This window comes from Nomascus leucogenys, chromosome 9 (genome assembly GCF_006542625.1).
Source record: "Nomascus leucogenys isolate Asia chromosome 9, Asia_NLE_v1, whole genome shotgun sequence".
NCBI classification, from domain to species: domain Eukaryota; kingdom Metazoa; phylum Chordata; class Mammalia; order Primates; family Hylobatidae; genus Nomascus; species Nomascus leucogenys.
This window is the reverse complement of record NC_044389.1, coordinates 100,133,022-100,153,057: the sequence shown is the minus strand read 5'-3', so window position 1 is coordinate 100,153,057 and position 20,036 is coordinate 100,133,022. Positions and strand designations below refer to the sequence as shown.

At 44.1% G+C, this 20,036-nt stretch overlaps 2 protein-coding genes across 5 annotated transcripts in view; one reads left to right on the top strand and one right to left on the bottom strand.

Moving 5' to 3' along the window:
- Nucleotides 1–130: 130 nt before the first annotated feature.
- RPP38 (ribonuclease P/MRP subunit p38) lies at nucleotides 131–7,231 on the top strand. Of its 2 annotated transcripts, none has more exons than XM_004089062.3 (2): nucleotides 131–745; nucleotides 6,279–7,231. In XM_004089062.3, the coding sequence occupies exon 2, from the start codon at nucleotides 6,289–6,291 to the stop codon at nucleotides 7,138–7,140; it is 852 nt and encodes a 283-aa protein (XP_004089110.1). In that variant the 5' UTR covers nucleotides 131–745; nucleotides 6,279–6,288; the 3' UTR covers nucleotides 7,141–7,231. The 2 variants fall into 2 exon arrangements, with proteins under 2 accessions (XP_004089110.1, XP_030675118.1); XM_030819258.1 differs by having other exon boundaries at nucleotides 182–387.
- Nucleotides 7,232–7,680: 449 nt separating this feature from the next.
- NMT2 (N-myristoyltransferase 2) overlaps nucleotides 7,681–20,036 on the bottom strand; it is a 63,355-nt gene continuing 50,999 nt past the window's right edge. For 2 of the 3 annotated variants that reach the window (XM_030819255.1, XM_030819257.1), the window contains 2 exons: nucleotides 15,709–15,876; nucleotides 12,509–12,789 (listed from right to left, as the gene is read on the bottom strand). In XM_030819255.1, coding sequence (XP_030675115.1) covers nucleotides 12,580–12,789; nucleotides 15,709–15,876 — 378 coding nt within the window. In that variant the 3' untranslated portion in view covers nucleotides 12,509–12,579. Of the gene's footprint in view, nucleotides 12,170–12,508; nucleotides 12,790–15,708; nucleotides 15,877–20,036 lie in introns of those variants that run through there. The other variant, XM_030819256.1, reaches the window with a different exon arrangement.

Here is a 20,036-nt window from a genome sequence, read left to right as displayed (position 1 = left end):
GGCCTCCGAACAACTGGACGGTCCAAGTCCTGAGCGTCTGGTTACCCGGGCAACCCCATGGTCTCGCTATACAGACCTCGCGCCTGCGCACTGCCGCTGTAGGGGGCCCGGTTCGGAGACTCCACCCCGGGGCCTAAACTCGAGTCTAAAAGATGGGGCTTCGTTGTGTCGTTTCCGGTCGCGCGACGCTGTGGGCCGCTTCCCCCTCTCCGGAGTGACCTAACACAGGATAACGAAACCTGCAGTGCTCGAGCGCTTCCTCCTCGCCCCGTCGCGTCTGGGAGGGGAGGCCGGGAGGCGAGGGCTCTGCGCACGCGCGGCGCAGGCGCACTGGGAGCCGGTGCTGTTGCCTTCCGGTGACTACGGATTCGCCATCGTGAGTTCCAGGTGGGCGCGCGGGGCCCACGTAGGGCAGGAGGCCAGCCCCAAGGGGATCGGGCCCGGGACTCTGCGGAATCTGGAGGCCGAAGCCCGCGCTCACGCAGGGTCTCCGCTGCTTCCCCAACGCCTCTTGCGTGGCCGCAGGACCCGCCGCCCTCCCGGTTGGGCCGCCCAGTCCCGGGCCGGGCGCGTGCACCCAGAGCTTCCGCGCCTCTGGTCCGGCTCCTCTGCTGGATTGCAGCGCCGGCTGGGCACCAGGAGTACAAAGCGAAAACCCCACGCCAGCCCGTCTGTTCTCCACGGTCTCCAAGGAGACACGGACAACAGAACAACTCTTCCGTGTGCTAAATAGTAAAGCACTAAGGTACTCGATCCAGGGTCGGCGTGCAGTGGGGAGGTGAGCTTTGGGTCGGCCATCGCCTCTCAGCTACCGGCGGGATCCAGAAACCGGGAGTCACCACCAATACCGTTCTCAACTTTACTCCCAGCTGGTCACTACTGTGTCGGGAGAGTCTACCTTCTTTTCTGACTAACATGTATTTTTCTCCCGTCCTTTCTGCGGCATCTCTAGTGCAGGCCACCGTCATTTCTAACCTGGACGACTCCAGGAGCGTCTTTGCTGTTCAAGGACTCTTCCTTTGCCCAGATCCACAAAGATCTATAACGTCTTTCTAATCACGACACCTCTGCTTTAGATGTTAAAGTTGCTTCACACTGGAAGGCTTGCAAACGTCTTCATTTTCTGGTCCTTACCCACCTTTCCTAGTTTCTCACCGCTTTCTCTAGCATCTCTGCCCCAGCCACATTGAACTTACTTGAACTTGCTTTTTTTTTTTTTTTTTTTTTTTTTTTTTTTGAGACATAGCAGTCGCCCAGGCTGGAGTGCAGTGGCGCGATTCCGGCTCACTGCAACCTCCGCCTGCCGGGTTCAAGCGATTCTCCTGCCTCAGCCTCCCGAGTAGCTGGGACTACAGGCGCGTGCCACCACGCCCGGCTAATTTTCGTATTTTTAGTAGAGACGGGTCACCATGTTGGTCAGGCTAGTCTCGATCTCCTGGCCTCAAGTGATCCGCCCGCCTGGACCTCCCAAAGTGCTGGGATTACAGGCGTGAGCCACCTCGCCAGCCAATTTATTTCTTTTAATGCTGAGATACTTTTCTTTACTCCATACTTCCTTTGGTAGGCATTGTTTAGATGTAGGTTAAGAGGTCCAGCCGGGCGCAGTGGCTCACGCCTGTAGTCCCAGCACTTTGGGAGGCCGAGGCGGGCGGATCACAAAGTCAGGAGATCGAGACCATCCTGGCCAACATGGTGAAACCCCGTCTCTACTAAAAATACAAGAATTAGCCGGGCGTGATGGCCCGTGCCTGTAGTCCCAGCTACTTGAGAGGCTGAGGCAGGAGAATCGCTTGAACCCTGGAGGCGGAGGATGCAGTGAGCCGAGATTGTGCCACTGCACTTCAGCCTGGCGGCAGAATGAGACTCTGTCTCAAAAAAACAAAAAAAACCCTGCAGTTCCTCTATGAGGATTGCCTTTTCCCACCCCCCTCAACTAAGCTAGGCCTCTGCTGGGTGTTCCCTAAGCATACTGTTCCCTGACCTTAATGTGCATCAGGCTTTGTTGTATAATTACCTGCTAAAATTTTTTCCTCGTGGAGTCTAAGCTCACTGAGGTCTGTGACAAAAAATACTTAATCTTTGTGGCCTGGCACATCGCGGATAATCCATAAATATTTGTTGAAGAAAGGAAGGGGCCTGCGGCTGCGGGTGGGAGAGGTATTCCAGGCAGAGGGACTAATGTGTATAAAGACTTGAAGATGGGAAAATGCTGGCTTCATTAAATAGTATGTGGTTTGGTGTTGAGGCCTTGTGCTTGGTGGGGCCTAAGGAGAAAGAGGCTATTGGGAGATTGAGGCTGGAGTGTGGAGGGCCTTTTATGTCACATTAGAGTTTGGGCGAGGCATGGTAGCTCACGCATGCAATCTCAGTACTTTGGGGGAGGCTGAGGCTACGGGATCGCCTGAGCCTGGGAGTTGAAGACCAGCCCAGGCAACAAAGCAAGACCCTGTCTCTATAGAATTTTTTTTTTTTTTTTTGAGACAGAGTCTTACTCCATTGCCCAGGCTGGAGCGCAGTGGTGCAATTTCGGCTCATTGCAGCCTCCGCCTCCTGGGTTCAAGCAATTCTCCTACCTCAGCCACCCACCCAAGTAGCTGGGATTACCGGTGTGCACCACCACACCTGGCTAATTTTTGTATTTTTAGTAGAGACTGGGTTTTACCATATTTGCCAGGCTGGTCTCGAACTCCTGACCTCAAGTGATCTGTCCAGCTTGTCCTCCCAAAGTGCTGGGATTACAGGTGTGAGCCACCGTGCCCAGCCTATATAGAAAATTTAAAAATTAAAAAAATTTTCTGGGATTGGTGGTGTGCGCCTATAATCCCAGCTACTCAGCAGGAGGCTGAGGTGGGAGGATTGCTTGAACCCAGGAGTTCAAGGCTGCAGTGAGCCGTGATCGAACGACTGCACTACTGTCAGGTGACAGGGCAAGACTGTCTAGTAAAAAGAGTTTGTCCTTGATCTAGAGGCAGCAGAGGCCTCTTGAGACAGCTCTAAAGGGCCCTCAGTAAAGGCTATTTTTCTCTTTCTCTAAAGCTATGAAATCTTATCAGTCAGTACTTTGTTTCTGGATTATATTGCGTGAGATTATGCTTATCCAGACTACTTGGCTCTCTTTATCTCCCCAGCAGATTCTGCAGGTGGGAGAAGTTTATAGCCTGTTTCGCGATCCCTCCTGAGCATGATTTTAAGTATTTATTCTGTGGTGTTTGGATGCGGAGACATGATCTGACTTGCAGTTGGCAAGAGCTCTGCTCCATCCTATTTGTTTCACCCCTCTGTCCACTTATTTCCCTCTTCCTGACCACTTTGAACCTGATGCCAGCCCCTCGCAGTCACTGCATTGCATCTGGATGAGCCACATTTCTTACTGAATCCGTGAGCTCTAGGGGAGCATAGAGATAATGGAGTCAGGGGGCACAGTGTGGCCACTGTGAAGGAAGCAGCTTAGGCCCCAGAAGTCTCCAGCAGTGGGCAGTACCGAGACGACCAGGGTGTTAACTCTCACCCCAGGGAGCTGAATTTGGCTTTTCTGTGGGAAGGTGTCTGGGAAGAATATCAGAGACCAATAGCGCTCAGGGGGCCCTTTCTTGGGGCTGTCCAGTGTGGAAACACCCCATCCTACACCAGTGGTTCCTGATTCCGGCTCTGAATCAGATTCACGAGGGCAACTTTTTTTTTTTTTTTTTTGATATGGAGTCTTGCTGTTGCCCAGGCTAGAGTGCAGTGGCGCTATCTCGGCTCACTACAACCTCCGTCTCCCGGGTTCAAGAGATTCTCCTGCCTCAGCCTCCGAGTAGCTGGGATTACAGGCAGGCACCACCAAGCCTGGCTAATTTTTTTGTATTTTTTAGTAGAGACGGGATTTCGCCATATTGGCCAGGCTGGTCTCGAACTTCTGACCTTGTGATCCACCCGTCTTGGGCTCCCAATGTGCTTTGGTTCTTGGCGTGAGCCACTGCACCCGGCCTAGGGCAGCTTTTTATAAGCACAGATGCCCAGGCCTTACTCTTGAAGATTCCAATTCAGTAGATCTGGGTTGAGGACCAAGCATCTGCATGTTTTAAGAAGCCACAGGTTATTTTTGAGGTGTAGCAAGGATTGAAAGAACAGAAAACTTGGATTTGGAAAACTACTTGTGACTTTAGGCAGTGAGTCAGTTTCCTAATGCACACATTGGGGAATTCTATAGGAATGCTGTGAGAAGCAAATAATACATGGAGAGAGTGCTTTATACAGCGATACACTGCACAGACACACTTGCCTTCAACATCAGCTGCCAGCATAGTAAGTGGTAGTATAAATGGAAAGGATATAACTTCCTTTAGTTTTGCCAGGTGGGTCCCTGTGATTCTAGCTGAGCCCCAGGAAGGAAGGGAAGAAAACTGAGGGAAGAGAAAGGAATGTGTAGTTGCCTCTGGGAAGGATAAACAGGATATGCCCTCTGGACCAGTAGTTTATAACATTTTCCCCATTAAGCATCCTTCTACTCATTTTTCCTCAATGGATTAATATCTGTAAATTTCATTACATTTCCATAGTCTTCATGAAATTGCCAGCCAGAGAAGTCAGCTCGGGGTCCCCCTAAAAAGGAGAACTGGCCGGGAGTGGTGGCTCGCACCCGTAATCCCAGCACTCTGGGAAGCCGAGGTGGGTGGATCACCTGAGGTCAGGAGTTCAAGACCAGCCTGGCCAACATGGTGAAACCCCATCTCTACTAAAAATACAAAAATTAGCCAGGCGCGGTGTTAGGCACCTATAATCCCAGCTAGTCCGGAGGCTGTGGCAGGAGAATCGCTTGAATCTGGGAGGCAGAGGTTGCAGTGAGCTGAGATCATGCCATTGCACTCCAGCCTGGGCAACAAGAGCGAAACTCCATCTCAAAACACAAAGAAAAGGGAGTGTATGCCTGCATATGTATCAAATGCTGTAGGGAGGATATTCAAGAAATTTAGGGCCCTGGGAGGTGGGGAGACTTACAAAAGTGGACATGACAGTGTTATTTGAAGTTTTAATCATGAGATGACTGTTCAGTTCTTTAAAATATCACACCTGATTGGTTGTGAATGGCAGAGGCCACCAGAGTCCTTGCAGATTGTGAGCTCTACGTGGGTGGACATCGGGTCTTGTTTACTGTGAGCCCCAGGACCTAGAATGCCACTTGCACACTGGAGGTGCTCAGATCTTTTTTTTTTTTTTTTCCCCAGACAGGGTCAGATGTGTTACTGGGCTGGAGTGTGGTGGCACGATCACGCTCACTGCAGCCTTGACCTCCTGGTCTCAAGTGATCCTCCCACCTCAGCCTCCCAAGTAGCTGGGACTACAGGTACGCCTCACACTTAGCTAATTTATGTATTTTTTGTAGAGGGTTTCTCCTTGTTGCTCAGAGTGGTCTCGAACTCATGGGCTGAAGTGATCTGTCCACCACAGCCTCCCAAAATTCTGAGACTGAAGGCATGAGCCAATGTGCCAGACCTAGAATATTTGTTGAGTGAATGAATGGAAGCCCAACTAGATAGCATTTTGGAAAACAGTAACAAGTTATAAGATTAATACCATACAGTCACTAGAAGGTTAATTATGAACAAGTAGTAACAGAATATTTTTAATAAATAGACAAATGGAATTTTACTACGATTGCAATAATTAAAACTTTCATATATTGCTTGTATAGGAATAAAGACAAAGTCATATAAAAAAATGGGGAAAATTAAACACTGGTCACCCATAGTCCTGAGTGTTTTAAAGGGCCTCCGTAGAGCATTCAAAATGGGGTAAGAAAAATGGGGAAAAATAAAATTACTTAATCTTTAAAAAGAAGACAAGTGTATGCTCACCTAATTGGACTTATATAATCAGGATTGCTCTAGCTTATCGAGAATCAGAGTACAGGCCGGGCGCAGTGGCTCATGCCTGTAATCCGAGCACTTTGGGAGGCCAAGGTGGGTGGATCACCTGAGGTCAGGAGTTTGAGACCAGCCTGGACAACATGGTGAAACCCTGTCTCTACTGAAAAAAGTAGAAACATTAGCTGGGCTTGGTGGCGGGCACCTGTAATCCCAGCTACTCAGGAGGCTGAGGCAGGAGAATCGCTTGAACCCAGGAGGTGGAGGTTGCAGTGAGCTGAGATTATGCCATTGCACTCCAGCCTGGGCAACAAGAGTGAAATTCTGTCTCAAAAAATAAATAAGAATCAGAGAGTACAACCAAGATATTCCGAAGTCATGCAGTTGTCACTAACATGAATTTTTTTCTGTTGTCATTTTGCTTCTTGGAAGGATTTTCAAAATGGCTGCAGCTCCTCAAGCACTGGGGCGGGGATCTGTCCGTAAGACGAGACCTGTGGTTGTGAAGACATCGTTGAACAACCCATACATCATCCGCTGGAGTGCTCTGGAGAGTGAGGATATGCACTTCATCCTAAAAACGCTTGAGGACAGGCTTAAAGCTATTGGACTTCAGAAGATTGAAGATAAGAAGAAAAAGAACAAAACACCTTTTCTGAAAAAAGAAAGCAGAGAGAAATGCGGCATTGCTGTTGATATTAGTGAGAATCTGAAGGAGAAGAAAACAGATGCTAAGCAGCAAGTGTCAGGGTGGACACCTGCACACGTCAGGAAGCAGCTTGCCATCGGCGTTAACGAAGTTACCAGAGCCCTGGAAAGGAGTGAACTGCTGTTAGTTCTGGTGTGTAAATCAGTCAAGCCTGCCATGATCACCTCACATTTGATTCAGTTAAGCCTAAGCAGAACTGTCCCTGCCTGTCAGGTCCCCCGGCTCAGTGAGAGAATCGCCCCCGTCATTGGCTTAAAATGTGTTCTAGCCTTGGGGTTCAAAAAGAACACCACTGACTTTGTGGACGAAGTAAGAGCCATCATCCCCAGAGTCCCCAGTTTAAGTGTACCATGGCTTCAAGACAGAATTGAAGATTCTGGGGAAAATTTAGAGACTGAACCTCTGGAAAGCCAAGACAGAGAGCTTTTGGACACTTCATTTGAAGATCTGTCAAAACCTAAGAGAAAGCTTGCTGATGGTCGGCAGGCTTCTGTAACATTACAACCCCTTAAAATAAAGAAACTGATTCCAAACCCTAATAAGATAAGGAAACCACCCAAAAGTAAAAAAGCTACTCCAAAGTAATCTTGCATAAACTTGTCATGTCATACAGTTTGTAAAAGGACACCTTGTAAAGAAGCCTTGAAACTAATAAAATGAGTTATATTTACATAGATTCATAGGGTCCTGTTTGGTAATATTCAAATGCGTAAGACTTTGTAACTATGGCACAGATATACTAAGTGCAGGAAATATTCAAAATTAGGAATATCCAAACAGAAGTTTATTGAAAGTAGTGTTCATGCATGTATAAATTGACTTTTTTTTTTTTTTTTTTTTTTTTTGAGACAGTTTCACTCTTGTTGTCCAGGCTGGAGTGCAATGGTGCGGTCTCGGCTCACTGCAACCTCTGCCTCCCGGGTTCAAGCAATTCTCCTGCCTCAGCTTCCTGAGTATCTAGGACGACAGGTGCGCACCACCATGCCTAGCTAATTTTTGTATTTTTAGTAGACACGGGGTTTTACCATGTTGGCCAGGATGGTTTCCATCTCTTTGACTTCATGATTTGCCCATCTCAGCCTCCGAAAGTGCTGGGATTACAGCTGTGAGCCACCGTGCCTGGCCTTTTTTTGAGACAGAGTCTCGCTCTGTCGCCAAGGCAGGAGCACAGCGGCGCAATCTCGGCTTACTGCAACCTCCGCCACCCAGATGCAACGATTCTCCAGTCTCAGCCGCCTGAGTAGCTGGGATTACAGGTGCCCACCACCACACCCAGCTCATTTTTTTGTATTTTTAGTAGAGATGGGGTTTCACCATGTTGGTCAGGCTGGTCTCGAACTGACCTCGTGATCCACCTGCCTCGTGCTCCCAAAGTGCTGGGATTACAGGTTGTGAGCAGCTGCGCCCAGCCTAAATTGACTTTTTCAAAGGCTGGTAGAGTGCCTGTGAGCAACAATATCTGTGTCCTACAATGCTTAGCATTTTCTTATCAAACCTGGAAAATGTGCCACAGTAAATGTTCTAGTCAGTCAGGTAGATGGAACTGAATTGGGGAAGCATTATCAGTTTTAAAGGAAAGAACCCAAATGCCAAGCAATCCATTGTCTTCAGAAGCAACACATCATTTTTCACTTCATGTCAATTTGACTTTTAGGTAGGAATAGACATGAGCTTGGGAGAAAGACTTAATATTTAGAGAGAAAATATCAAAAACATAGAAAAAGTCAGATAAGGTTATTTTGACTGGGTACAGTTCACCCCCATTACGTGATTCACATACCTCCTTGGAAATCTAACGTATAAAAGGTATGATGGTAATTGGAATGAAATGTGGCCAGAAGATTAAAAAAACTGAGGAGCTTGGGTTCTCAGAGGTGAGCGTGTGACAAGAGTCCTTCAGGTTAGGAAATGGAGCATAACCAATGCTCTGTTAGGAGTGTCCGCTGTTTACAGTGTGTATGGAGAAGTTACTTTCTATAATTTAGAAGGAAGGTATTTACTAAAGATTTTTCCAGCTGAAAGTCTGGCTGACTCATGGATTATGCCACCTCTCGATTTAAATTTTACTTAGTGCCATCTTGGCCAAAAAGAAGAAAAAAAGATACCTTATTGAATAGAACATTTTCATTACAGACAAAGTACAGTACAATGCAGTTTTAAATCTACAAGACACTATTGCATTTAAATTTAGTTTTAATAGCTACTTCATAAGCAAGCAGTTTAATTCTCGAAAATGTTAATTAGTAATCTGCTTCAATTATAGAGGCAAATGTAGTTATTCTATTTAAAAGTGGTTAATAATTTGATAACAAATTATGTAAATGACTCTTTAAAGGAGCAGTGTAACTGTCACCATGAGGTAAGCTCACGACAAAATTTCCAACTGGCAATGCTGCAGTTATTTTAACTTTTGAGATAGTCTCACTCTGTTGCCCAGGCTAGAGTGCAGTGGTGTGATCCTGGCTCACTGCAACCTCCGCCTCCTGGGTTCAAGCGATTCTCCTGCCTCAGCCTCCCGAGTAGCTGGGATTACAGGTGCACACCACCATGCCCGGCTAGTTTTTGTAATTTTAGTAGAGATGAGGCTTTACCATGTTGGCCAGGCTGGTCTCAGACTCCTGACCTCAAGTGATCTGCTCACCTCGGCCTCCCAAAATGCAGGGATTACAGGTGTGAGCCACCGTGCCTGGCTGATTCTGCAATTATATGAAAACCTACTTTGTATAGACTTTGTGCCGTGAAAATGAGTGGGAAGTAAAGTCCTAAATTAGAGCCTTGACTCCAGGTTAAGTCAAAATCTCCTTTACTTAATGCTGGTATCTCAAACCCTGTTCCAGTGAATGAGGACTGTTTTGTTTCTTGAAGGCTTTCTGCTGTTAAGAACGAACACTAATGTAACCATCTGAAATTCCAAGTCTTCCATTATCTCCAAGAAAGGTCCTAATTACGCACTACTGTGGGGCCCAGTCGCCCTCTGGTGGTAGTCTCAGGGATGTCACAGCTGTGGGTTGGTCTTTAGAATTATGGCAACCTATAGAAAGGAGAGTTCAACTCCTTCGTAGTGACCAAGGTCAACAAACTTTCTGTAAAAGACCGGAGAGTGAATATCTTGGGCTTTGCAGGCCACACAATCTGTCACAACAACTCAACTCAGCTTTGTAGTGTGAAGCAGCCATAGGCAATATGTAAATGAAAGTGGCTGTGGCCAAGAGTGGTGGCTCATGTCTGTAATCCCAGTACTTTGGGAGGCCAAGGCAGAAGGATCACTTGAGGCTAGGAGTTAAAGACCAGCCCGGGAAACATAGCAAGACCTTGTCTCTACAAAACATGAAAAACTTAGCCAGGCGTGGTGGTATGCACACCCAGCTAGTTCTTTTTCTTCAAAAACGCTGAAGCAGGAGGATCATTTTAACCCAGGAGTTTGGGGCTACAGGGAGCAGTGACTGTGCCACTGTATTCTAGCCTGGACAATAGAGTGAGACCCTGTCCTAAAAAAAAAAAAAGTATGGCTATGTTCCAATAAAACTTTATTGAGGGACACTGGAATTTGAATTTTGTGTAATTTGCACATGTCACAAAATGATATCATTTTTTGGCTTTTTCTCCTCAACCATTCCAGAAAATAAAAACATTCTTAGCCTGTGGGCTATACAAAAATAAGCAATGGGTTGGATTTAACCCACAGGCCATAGTTTGGTGGCCCCTGCCTGGGATAAGATAGGATTAGTTTCACTGGACTCATAACTTGAAGGAAATGCCATCATGTCTAAAACAATTAACTTTGTCTGCACTGAACATCCTAGGCACTGGCACAGTAAAGGCAGGGAAAAGCATCTACTTTTTTTTTTTTTGAGATGGAGTCTTGCACTGTCACCCAGGCTGGAGTGCAGTGGCACGATCTTGGCTCACTGCAACCTCCGCCTCCTGGGTTCAAGTGATTCTCCTGCCTCAGCCTCCTAGCAGCTGGGATTACAGGCACCCACCACCATGCCCAGCTAGTTCTTTTTGAATTTTTAGTAGAGACCGGGTTTCACCATGTTGGCCAGGCTGGTCTTGAACCCCTGACCTCAAATATTTCACCCACCTTGGCCTCCCAAAGTGCTGGGATTACAGGCGTGAGCCACCGCACCCAGCCAAGGCATCTACTTTGTGGTATCTGAGTTGAGGCCAGGCTACATGGTCTTGGTTAGCATCTTATTTTTCCCGCGGATTACTGGCAATATAAACACACATCGGTATGCTGTGAAAGTTTTTCAAATTCTAGATTAAAAACACCATCAGTAACAAAATTATGAATACTTATTTACAAATAAGACATTTTCCATTAGCATGACACATGACAGTTTTCATGATAAAGTCAGCGTAGAGGAGTATGTGCAATTTTGCATAAGTAATAAAAACATTCAAACTATCAATGCCCTGATAGCACGAATAAGTTCCATCAGGCATCTCTTTTGACTTTACAGCTTTTATTTCCTTTTCTTCATATATCCTTGATGTTGCTGAGAAGAAACTGAACTTTGCACAACAGCAGAAAAGCTTTGCACAACAGCAGAAAAGTCCAGTTAGTCGCGGATACAGGCTCTTTCTCTTCTTTTTTTTTTTTTTGAGACAGAGTCTTGCGCTCTGTCACCCAGGCTGGAGTGCAGTGGCTCGATTTCAGCTCACTGCAACCTTGCCTCGGGTTCAAGCGATTCTCCTGCCTCAGCCTCCCAAGTAGCTGGGACTACAGGCACACGCCACCATGCCCAGCTAATTTTTGTATTTTTAGTAGAGACAGGGTTTCACCATGTTGGCCAGGATGGTCTCGATCTCCTGACCTCGTGATCCGCCCACCTTGGCCTCCCAAAGTGCTGGGATTACAGGCGTGAGCCACCACGCCCGGCCGCAGACTCTTACAGAGAGCACAGTGAGTGCTTGCACAAAACTCTGCTTTTGAAGCAATCCACTGACCTGGTGAAGATCAAAGTACAAACTTGTATGTTTATTGATTCGGCAACTCTGCTTATGGAGAAATACATGTACTAGTCACCAGTACATTTTAATATTGCTCTGCACTTAAATAACCACCACCTGTCACTGAGCTGCAGAAGTGTTGATTCCATAAATGTTCCCAGTGATACCATGTAAGGTGATACCAGTAAAAAAATTTCCAAATGGATCTTTTGTTCTGTTACATGGACAAATGTACCATCACTTAAGAAACAGAAATGCAGCAATTTATCTCCACACAATAGCAAAGGTTTTCTTACATGACTCTGTAACTTCTACTTAGTCCATAGAAAAACAGTCCCTTTTCTAAGGGTGAAAAAATACCTCTTCAAGAGACAGGCAAAAATTTGAAAATTACAAGAATGTGCTCTTTGTAGCCTTTCATCCCTCCCACAAATAGGTCAACAGTGAAAAAAGGATGAAGTTTCACATTCTAGCTAGAAACGTACAAATGTCACGTGAACTTTTGTCATCTTTTCTGATTATCGACTACTTCAATTTCACTTGAGTTGTGCTTTTATTCTTCTTTGGAATGGCAGTTCCAGAAATCATTAAATATTAACAAATCATGATGTCAGAGTTCCAGAATAAAAATATTCATCTACTGTAGTACTAGTCCAACCTGAAGGGAGGGAAGAAATGGAATAGTAAGAAAAATTAGATTGCAATGTAGTACAATAGATCTGTCTTTCTAAAAGCTGTCTTAAGGCTCGGCTCACACCTGTAATCCCAGCACTTTGGGAGGCCAAGGCAGGCGGATCACCTGAGGTCAGGAGTTTGAGACCAGCCTGGCCAACATGGTCAAACCCCATCTCTACTAAAAATAAAAAAATTAGCCAGGTGTGGTGGTGGATGCAATCCCAGCTACTCGGGAGGCTGAGGCAGGAGAATCACTTGAACCTGGGAGGCGGAGGTTGCAGTGAGCCGAGATCATGCCACTGCGCTCCAGCCTGGGGGACAGAGCGAGACTCCATCTCAAAAAAATAAATAAATAAATAAAATAAATAAAAATAAAATAAAGCTGTCTTAAGTCTAAGTGAAGCAAGTATGAAATTGTCTAGGTACATTTGTTGAGTTTACTAGGGCTATATGCATTTCACTTACCTTTTCAGAATCTGTACCTGGACACCTCCAGTTGTATAGGTAATACTGCAAATTGCCATCTCCTATACCAAACTTGAGTTTTTCCAAGAATGTCTTATTTTCCATCAAATCCAGTGCATTGAATACATCAAATCCTTTCTGCCAATTTAAAAAAGATTTAAAATTTAAAACAAAGGACTAGTGTTTTCTGTATTACATATCTCAGTGTAACAATTCTTCTACTAATAGCTCGAATATGCATTTCTAGTAGGATTTAATGTCTGTGATATATAGCATAGGTTAAGAATTCAGGGCCGGATGCTGTGGCTCATGCCTATAATCCCAGCACTTTGGGAGGCTGAGGTGGGTGGATCTCTTGAGGTCAGGAGTTCGAGACCAGCCTGACCATCATGGCGAAACCCCATCTCTACTAAAAGTAACAAAAATTAGCCAGATGTGGTGGCGCGCACCTGCAGTCCCAGCTACTCAGGAGGCTGAGGCAGGAGAACTGCTTGAGCTTGGGAGGTGGAGGTGGCAGTGAGCCGAGATTGTGCCACTGCACTCCAGCCTGAGCGACAGAGTAAGACTCTGTCCTTTTTTTTCTTTTTTTTAAAAAAAGGAAGAATTCAGTTTAAAATTGTCTTATAAAACTAGCAGTGTGGCTGGATGTGGTGGCTCACGCCTGTAATCCCGGCACTTTGGGAGGCCGAGGTGGGAGGCTCACTGGAGCCCAGGAATTTGAAACCAGCCTGGGCATAGGCTGTAGGTGTAGGTACAGGACATTGTCTCTACAAAAATAAAAAGATTGACTGCGCATGGTGGTGTGCGCCTGTGGACCCAGTTACACCGGAGGCTGAGGCAGGATTGTATAAGCCCAGGAGGTCGAGGCTGCAGTGAGCTGTGATTGTGCCAGTGCACTTAAACCTGAGCAACCGAGTGAGAGCCTGTCTCAAAAAACAAACAAAAAACTATAGTGAATCCGATGAAGTCAGCCCGAGAATTCAGAAATGCTGAATCCCAACAATGTTAAAAATGTAGTATGATGGCTGTCACTGGCATAAAATTACTTATGAAGATTTCAGAAAATATTTCATTTATGTTTTATTTATTTATTTTTAAATGTTTTTGAGATGGAGTCTCACTCTGTCACCCAGGCTGGAATGCAGTGGCATGATCTCGGCTCACTGCAACCTCCACCTCCCAGGTTTAAGCAATTCTCCTGCCTTAGACTTCCTAGTAGCTGGCATTACAGGTGTGCGCCTCCATACCCAGCTAATTTCTTTGTATTTTTAATAGAGATCGGGTTTCACCGTGTTGGCCAGGCTGGTCTTGAACTCCAACCTCAAGTGATCCACCTGCCTTGGCCTTCCAAAGTGCTGGGATTACAGGCATGAGCCACTGCCCCCAGCCTTGTTCTTGTTTTAGAAGGGAACAGTTGTCAAGATGGTTTCATCTCCAGGATTATTAATTATTAGCCTTTCTAAGTCCTACCTTGGCTGAAGCTATTGCCCAGGGACCAAAGTTGTAAAGACTTTAAATAGTATGCAGGCCGGGCGTGGTGGCTCACGCCTGTAATCCCCGCACTTTTGGGAGGCCGCGGCAGGTGGATCACCTGAGGTCAGGAGTTGGAGACCAGCCAGGTCAATATGGTGAAACCCTGTCTCTACTAAAAATACAAAAATTAGCCAGGTGTGGTGGCACACGCCTATAGTCCCAGCTACTCGGGAGGCTGAGACAAGAGAATCACTTGAACATGGGAAGCGGAGGTTGCAGTGAGCCGAGGCTATGCCACTGCACTCCAGCCTGGGTAACACAGCAAGACTCCATCTCAAAAAAAAAAAAAAAAAAAAAAAGGTATAAGAAAATAGTATGTTTGCTTTGGGCTGATAATGGGAAATATATTTATGTAAAATTTTAATGGTAAAAATTTAAATTTCTTTAAAATGTCAGACAATAATACTATGCAAAATGTGATATAGAAGAAGCACTTTTTATTTTTATTTCTCAGGGTTTTTACCTTAAATAACTAATTACTGGCCATATTTGGGAAGTGTCGAAAAAAAGACAATCTGAGGATGATGTTGACTTGGTGATCCAAAGGCACAGGTAAGAGATTTTAATTTACTTTTATTTTAATTAATTAATTAATTTGAGACAGGGTCTTACTCTCTTGCCCAGGCTGGAATGCAATGGTGTGATCTCGGCTCACTGCAACTGCCAGCTCCCAGGTTCAAGTAATCCTTTTGCCTCGGCCTCCTGAGTAGCTGGGATTACAGGTGTGTGCTATCACATCCCGCTAATTTTTGTATTTTTAGTAGAGACAGGGTTTCACCATGTAGACTGGCTACAATTAAATTTTGAATTTAATTCCTTTAATTTTAAAATTCAGAGACTATTTGGTTGAATAAAAAAATTGCTGCTAGTTATTCACTCAACAAAAATATTCACTCATGTATTAATATTTTCCTTATATTACTTCGTAATATGTGGGCTTTATATATATATATATAAATATATAGATATATATATTATTTTTGAGACAGTTTCTGTCACCCAGGCTGGAGTGCAGTGGTGCAATCTCAGCTCCACTGCAACCTCTGCCTCCCAGGTTCAAGCAATTCTCCTGCCTCAGCCTCCCGAGTAGCTGGAATTACAGGCACACACCACCAAGCCTGGCTAACTTCTGTATTTTTAGTAGAGACGAGGTTTCACCATATTAACCAGGCTGGTCTTAAACTCCTAACCTCAGGTGATCCACCCATCTCGGCCTCCCAAAGTGTTGGGATTACAAGCCTGAGCCACCATGCCCAGCCTTATATATTCTTATGTAAGGGTTAAACATTTATAATTTGTACATTTTGTCTTTTTTGTTAAACTGCAATAAAATTAATGATGAAAATAGCCTCAAGTTTCAAAAGAAACTCTTATCAAAATTCTTCCTTTGACTGATGATCAATAGTTTTTTTAAAATCTCGCATAAATTCCACCTGTGTGGAAGAAAACACAGTAAGATGTCTTCTATAGTTTGGCACAGACATTTGGAGAACCAAACGGCATGAACAGGAAGGAGTGGCTTACCGATTTAGCCAGGATGAGCGCGTCGGTCATGAGGTCCAGCAGAGGCGTCTCTGTGTGGATGTTGTAGAATGAGTAGGCGGCTTTGAGGCTCTTGTGGGCAGGGTGGTGCATCACCGTGGAGGGCAGCGTATAGAAGCTCAGGAAGTCAGTCAGTTTACCGTTGGGGCTCTAGGAGCAAAGGTGCTGTCAGGCAGAGACCTCCTTGAACCAACTGCCTACGTGCATTTCCGCTAACCCTGTTCTTTCCCTTGCCCCAGAGAACGAAAAGCAGTCACACTTCTTTCTCAGCAGTCTAATTTGGGGCCCCTTATATTGTGCTGTGTAGAGGCCAAGAAGGGCCTGGAGTTGGGACTTCAGCCTAAGTGCCCGTTGGTGATTTGCACAAAGTTCTTAGGAAGCAGAATGTCATGCCTGTAATCCCAGCACTTTGGGAGGATGAGGCGGGTGGATCATGAGGTCAGGAGCTTGAAACCAGCCTGACCAACATCGTGAAACCCCATCTCTACTAAAGATACGAAAACTTAGCCAGGTGTGGTGGCACACACCTGTAATCCCAGCTACTTGGGAGGCTGAGACAGGAGAATCGCTTGAACCCCGGAGGCAGAGGTTGCAGTGAGCCAAGATTGTGTCATTGCACTCCAGCCTGGGCGACACAATGAGACCCCCGCCCCCCCCCCCCAAAAAAAAAAAGAAACAGAAAGAAAGATTGAAGCAGAATGTCCTAAAAGGAAAGCTTCCCTCCAGCTGACAAATGAGTCAATTCTTTAGACTAACGGAACAGTGATAAAAACAGATTCATTGTTTTTGCAGAAATAAAAGCTTTAAGGATTAGAGGGCTGCCTTCTCCAACTAAAAGATACTGTGCACTATCTCACACTTTCTTAGCACACAGAAAGAATTATATCAGGCCTAAGTAAGGGTGGGTAGAGTCTGGAAGCTGTTTGGAAGAGTTCGCAAGCCTGTGAAAGGTCTTACTACTGCACCAAAATATACACGTGAATAACTGGAGAATTTTGCAGCTGTCAAAAATAAGGGATACAATGGATGAAATTCATTTCATCATCACTGGCAAAGCTTCCAACACAAGAAATTAGCCAGTATTGCTTGGGTTGTTGTAATTAGCTGTGGTGGCCTTGCTGACTTTTAGAATATGATGTGTTTGAACTGTGCGGCTGAAGAGGCTGGACCACACACATACCACTGCAAGTATTTCTTTCAGCAGAAAAGGAAATTCCAGAAGGATGTATGCTTTGGTTTTCAAATGCTTCCGAGTCATTAGACCTTTCTTCAGCTAGCAAGAAACTAAAGGGGTTAATCTACAGTGATTCCCTACTGCTGTATATTAGCAGCTCAGTATTGGAGATGAATTCAACCTTCAGGTTTAATAAGGATTTTAGATTCTTCTAAGAATTTCTCATATCCATCTCATATGCCGAATTACTGCAGGCACCTGCAGAACCTGATTAGGTTCCCCACCCCATTTTCATCATCTGCTTTCAGAAAACTACTTCTTCACATTCATATTGCTGGTAAAATTACTGTTTCCTCTCTTGCTGTTAAAATGACCAGAGAATCACCAACTGTTGGGGAAGAGTGGGACGATCTTTCCATTGTCCCTCACACCCAATCAATTGTAAAGGCTGATAAAAAACAAAACAAAAAAAACCACTCACAACAAAACCCACCATGGCACCATGTCTAGGTGGCTTATAAGCAACTTCTAACAACTTTCAAGGAACAAGTAATCCCTATTATTACATACACTGTTCCAGAGAAAAGAGAGGACAAGCTCTTCAGCTCATTCTAACTTTGGTATCAAGACAGGACAAGGACAGGGTAAGAAGTAGAAATTAATGGCCAACTTCCGTAGTGAGTATAGAAGAAGATCCTAAGTAAAATATTAGCAAAGTAGGGCTGGGCATGGTGGCTCACGCCTGTAATCTCAGCACTTTGGGAGGCCAAGGCAGGTGGATTTTCTGAGCTCAGAAGTTCGAGACCAGCCTGGCCAACATGGTGAAACCCCGTCTCTACTAAAATAGAAAAAATTAGCAGGGTGTGGTGGCATGTGCCTGTAGTTCCAGCTACATGGGAGGCTGAGGCACAAGAATTGCTTGAACCCAAGAGGCAGAGGTTGCAGTGAGCAGAGATTGTGCCATTGTACTCCAGCCTGGGTGACAGAGCAAGACTGTCTCCAAAAAAAATTAAAAAAAAAAAAAAAATTGGGAAACTCAATCTAAAAACAGAGGTAGTCTCACACAAATGGAAACCAAAAGAATGTGTCACTAGCAGACATACCCTGAGACTGGCTAAAGGAATTTCTTCAAATAGAAAGGAAATAATAAAAGAAGGAACCTTGAAGCATCAGGACGGAGGGAAGAATGATAGAAAGAGTAGAAATTTGGGCTACATATAATAAATTATGCTTATCCTCAAGCATCATTATTAATCAGTGTTACAAATCATATTTGATGATTAAAACAAAAATCATAATACTATCTGATATTTAAGACAACAATATTTAAAAGTGAAAAAGGTAAAGTGACCTAAATAAAAGGTGACTCAAAGTAATAAATGTTGTTACCAATCGACTATGATAAGTCACATAGATATCTTGTAATACATCAACCATCATAAAAACTATACAAATACACCCACAGGTACTATAAATAAAACAGTATCCTAAAATATATTCAAGTAATCTACAGCAAGGCAAGAAAAAAGAAACAGAGGAACAAGAACCAGAAGAAACATAAAGAAACCAAATAATCAAATGGTAGACTTAAGCTCTACCATTCCAATAATCACCTTATATGTAAGTGGTCTAAATACACCAATCGAAAGATCGGTAGTGTGGGTAAAGAAACATGACCCAGCTATAGGCTGTTTCCAAGAAACTCACTTCAAATTCAATAACATGAATAGTTTGAAAGTAAAAGGATGGAAAAAGACCAAACAATTTTTAAAAAGCAGGTCTGGTCACAGTAATATACAATAAAGTATACTCCAGAGCAAGGAAAATTATTAGAAAGAGAGGTATTACATTATGATAAAAAAGATCAATCCACTAGGGAGACATAAAGACCCTAATATACATGTGAGTATTAAACAAGAGGCCCAAAAGAAATCAAGAAAAACTGACAGTGTTGGAAGGAGAAATAGACAAATCCACAATCACAGCTGGGGACTTCCATGCCCCTCTCATCAAGTGATAGAACTGCTAGACAGAAAATCAGCTGGAAATAGAAGAGCTGAATAACTCAATCAATCAACATGATCCAATTGGCATACAAAGAACACTCCACCCAACAGTAGTGGTATACACGTTTCATGCACCCATGGAATATCCATCAAGACAGTCCATATCCCGAGTAATAAAACAAACCTCAAGAGCCTTAAAATAATCAAAACTATACAGTGTGTGTTCTTTAACCATAATTGAATCAAACTAGAAATCCGTAATAGGGAGATAACAGAAGATCTCTAAACACAGCAAAATTGAACAGCACAATTCTAAGTAGGGGTGGCCTAAAGAGGAAGTCTCAAAGGAAACCAAAAAATACATAGATGTGAATGACAACAAAGATACAACATACCAAAATATGTCAGAAATAGCTAAAGCAGTGCAGAGAGGGAAATTGATAGAACTAAATGCTTACTAGTAACAGGGAAAGGTCTCAAGTCAGTAAGTCCCTCCCTCAAGGAACTAGAAAAGAAGGGCAAAATAAACCCAAAGCAAGCAAATGGAAGGAAACAAACACGGGTAGAAATCAATAACACTGAAAATAGGAAAACAACAGGGAATATCCAACAAAAGTCTGGTTCTCTGGGAAACAAATCAATAAAATGATACGAGTCTACCAAGATGGACAAAAATAAAGAAAGAGAAGACATGAATCACCAATATCTGGTATGAAACAAGAGATATCAGTACAGATCCTGCAGCCACTAAAAGGATAACAAGGGAATACAATGAACAACATTAATTACACTCATACATTCAACAATTTAGAAGAAATGGATGAACTCCTCAAAAACTATTAAAACTCAAGATGAAACAGATCATCTGAATAGTGCTATAACCATTAAAGACATTTAGTTCATTATTTAAAAACTCCCAAAAAAGAAACAGCTAAGCTCAGATCATTTCAACTGGAGAATTCTAACAAACATTTAAAGAATTAACACCAATTCTTAATTTCTTCCAGAAAATAGAAGAGGAAATAATACTTCCCAACTCCTATTATGAGACCAGTATTATCTTGATATTTAAACCAGACATTCCAAAAAAGGCACTCCAGAGAGATATCTCTCATGAACTCAACAAATAC

Coding starts and splice junctions, on each gene's coding strand:
- RPP38 (XM_004089062.3), top strand. CDS start 6,289: ATGGCTGCAGCTCCTCAAGCACTGGGGCGGGGATCTGTCCGTAAGACG.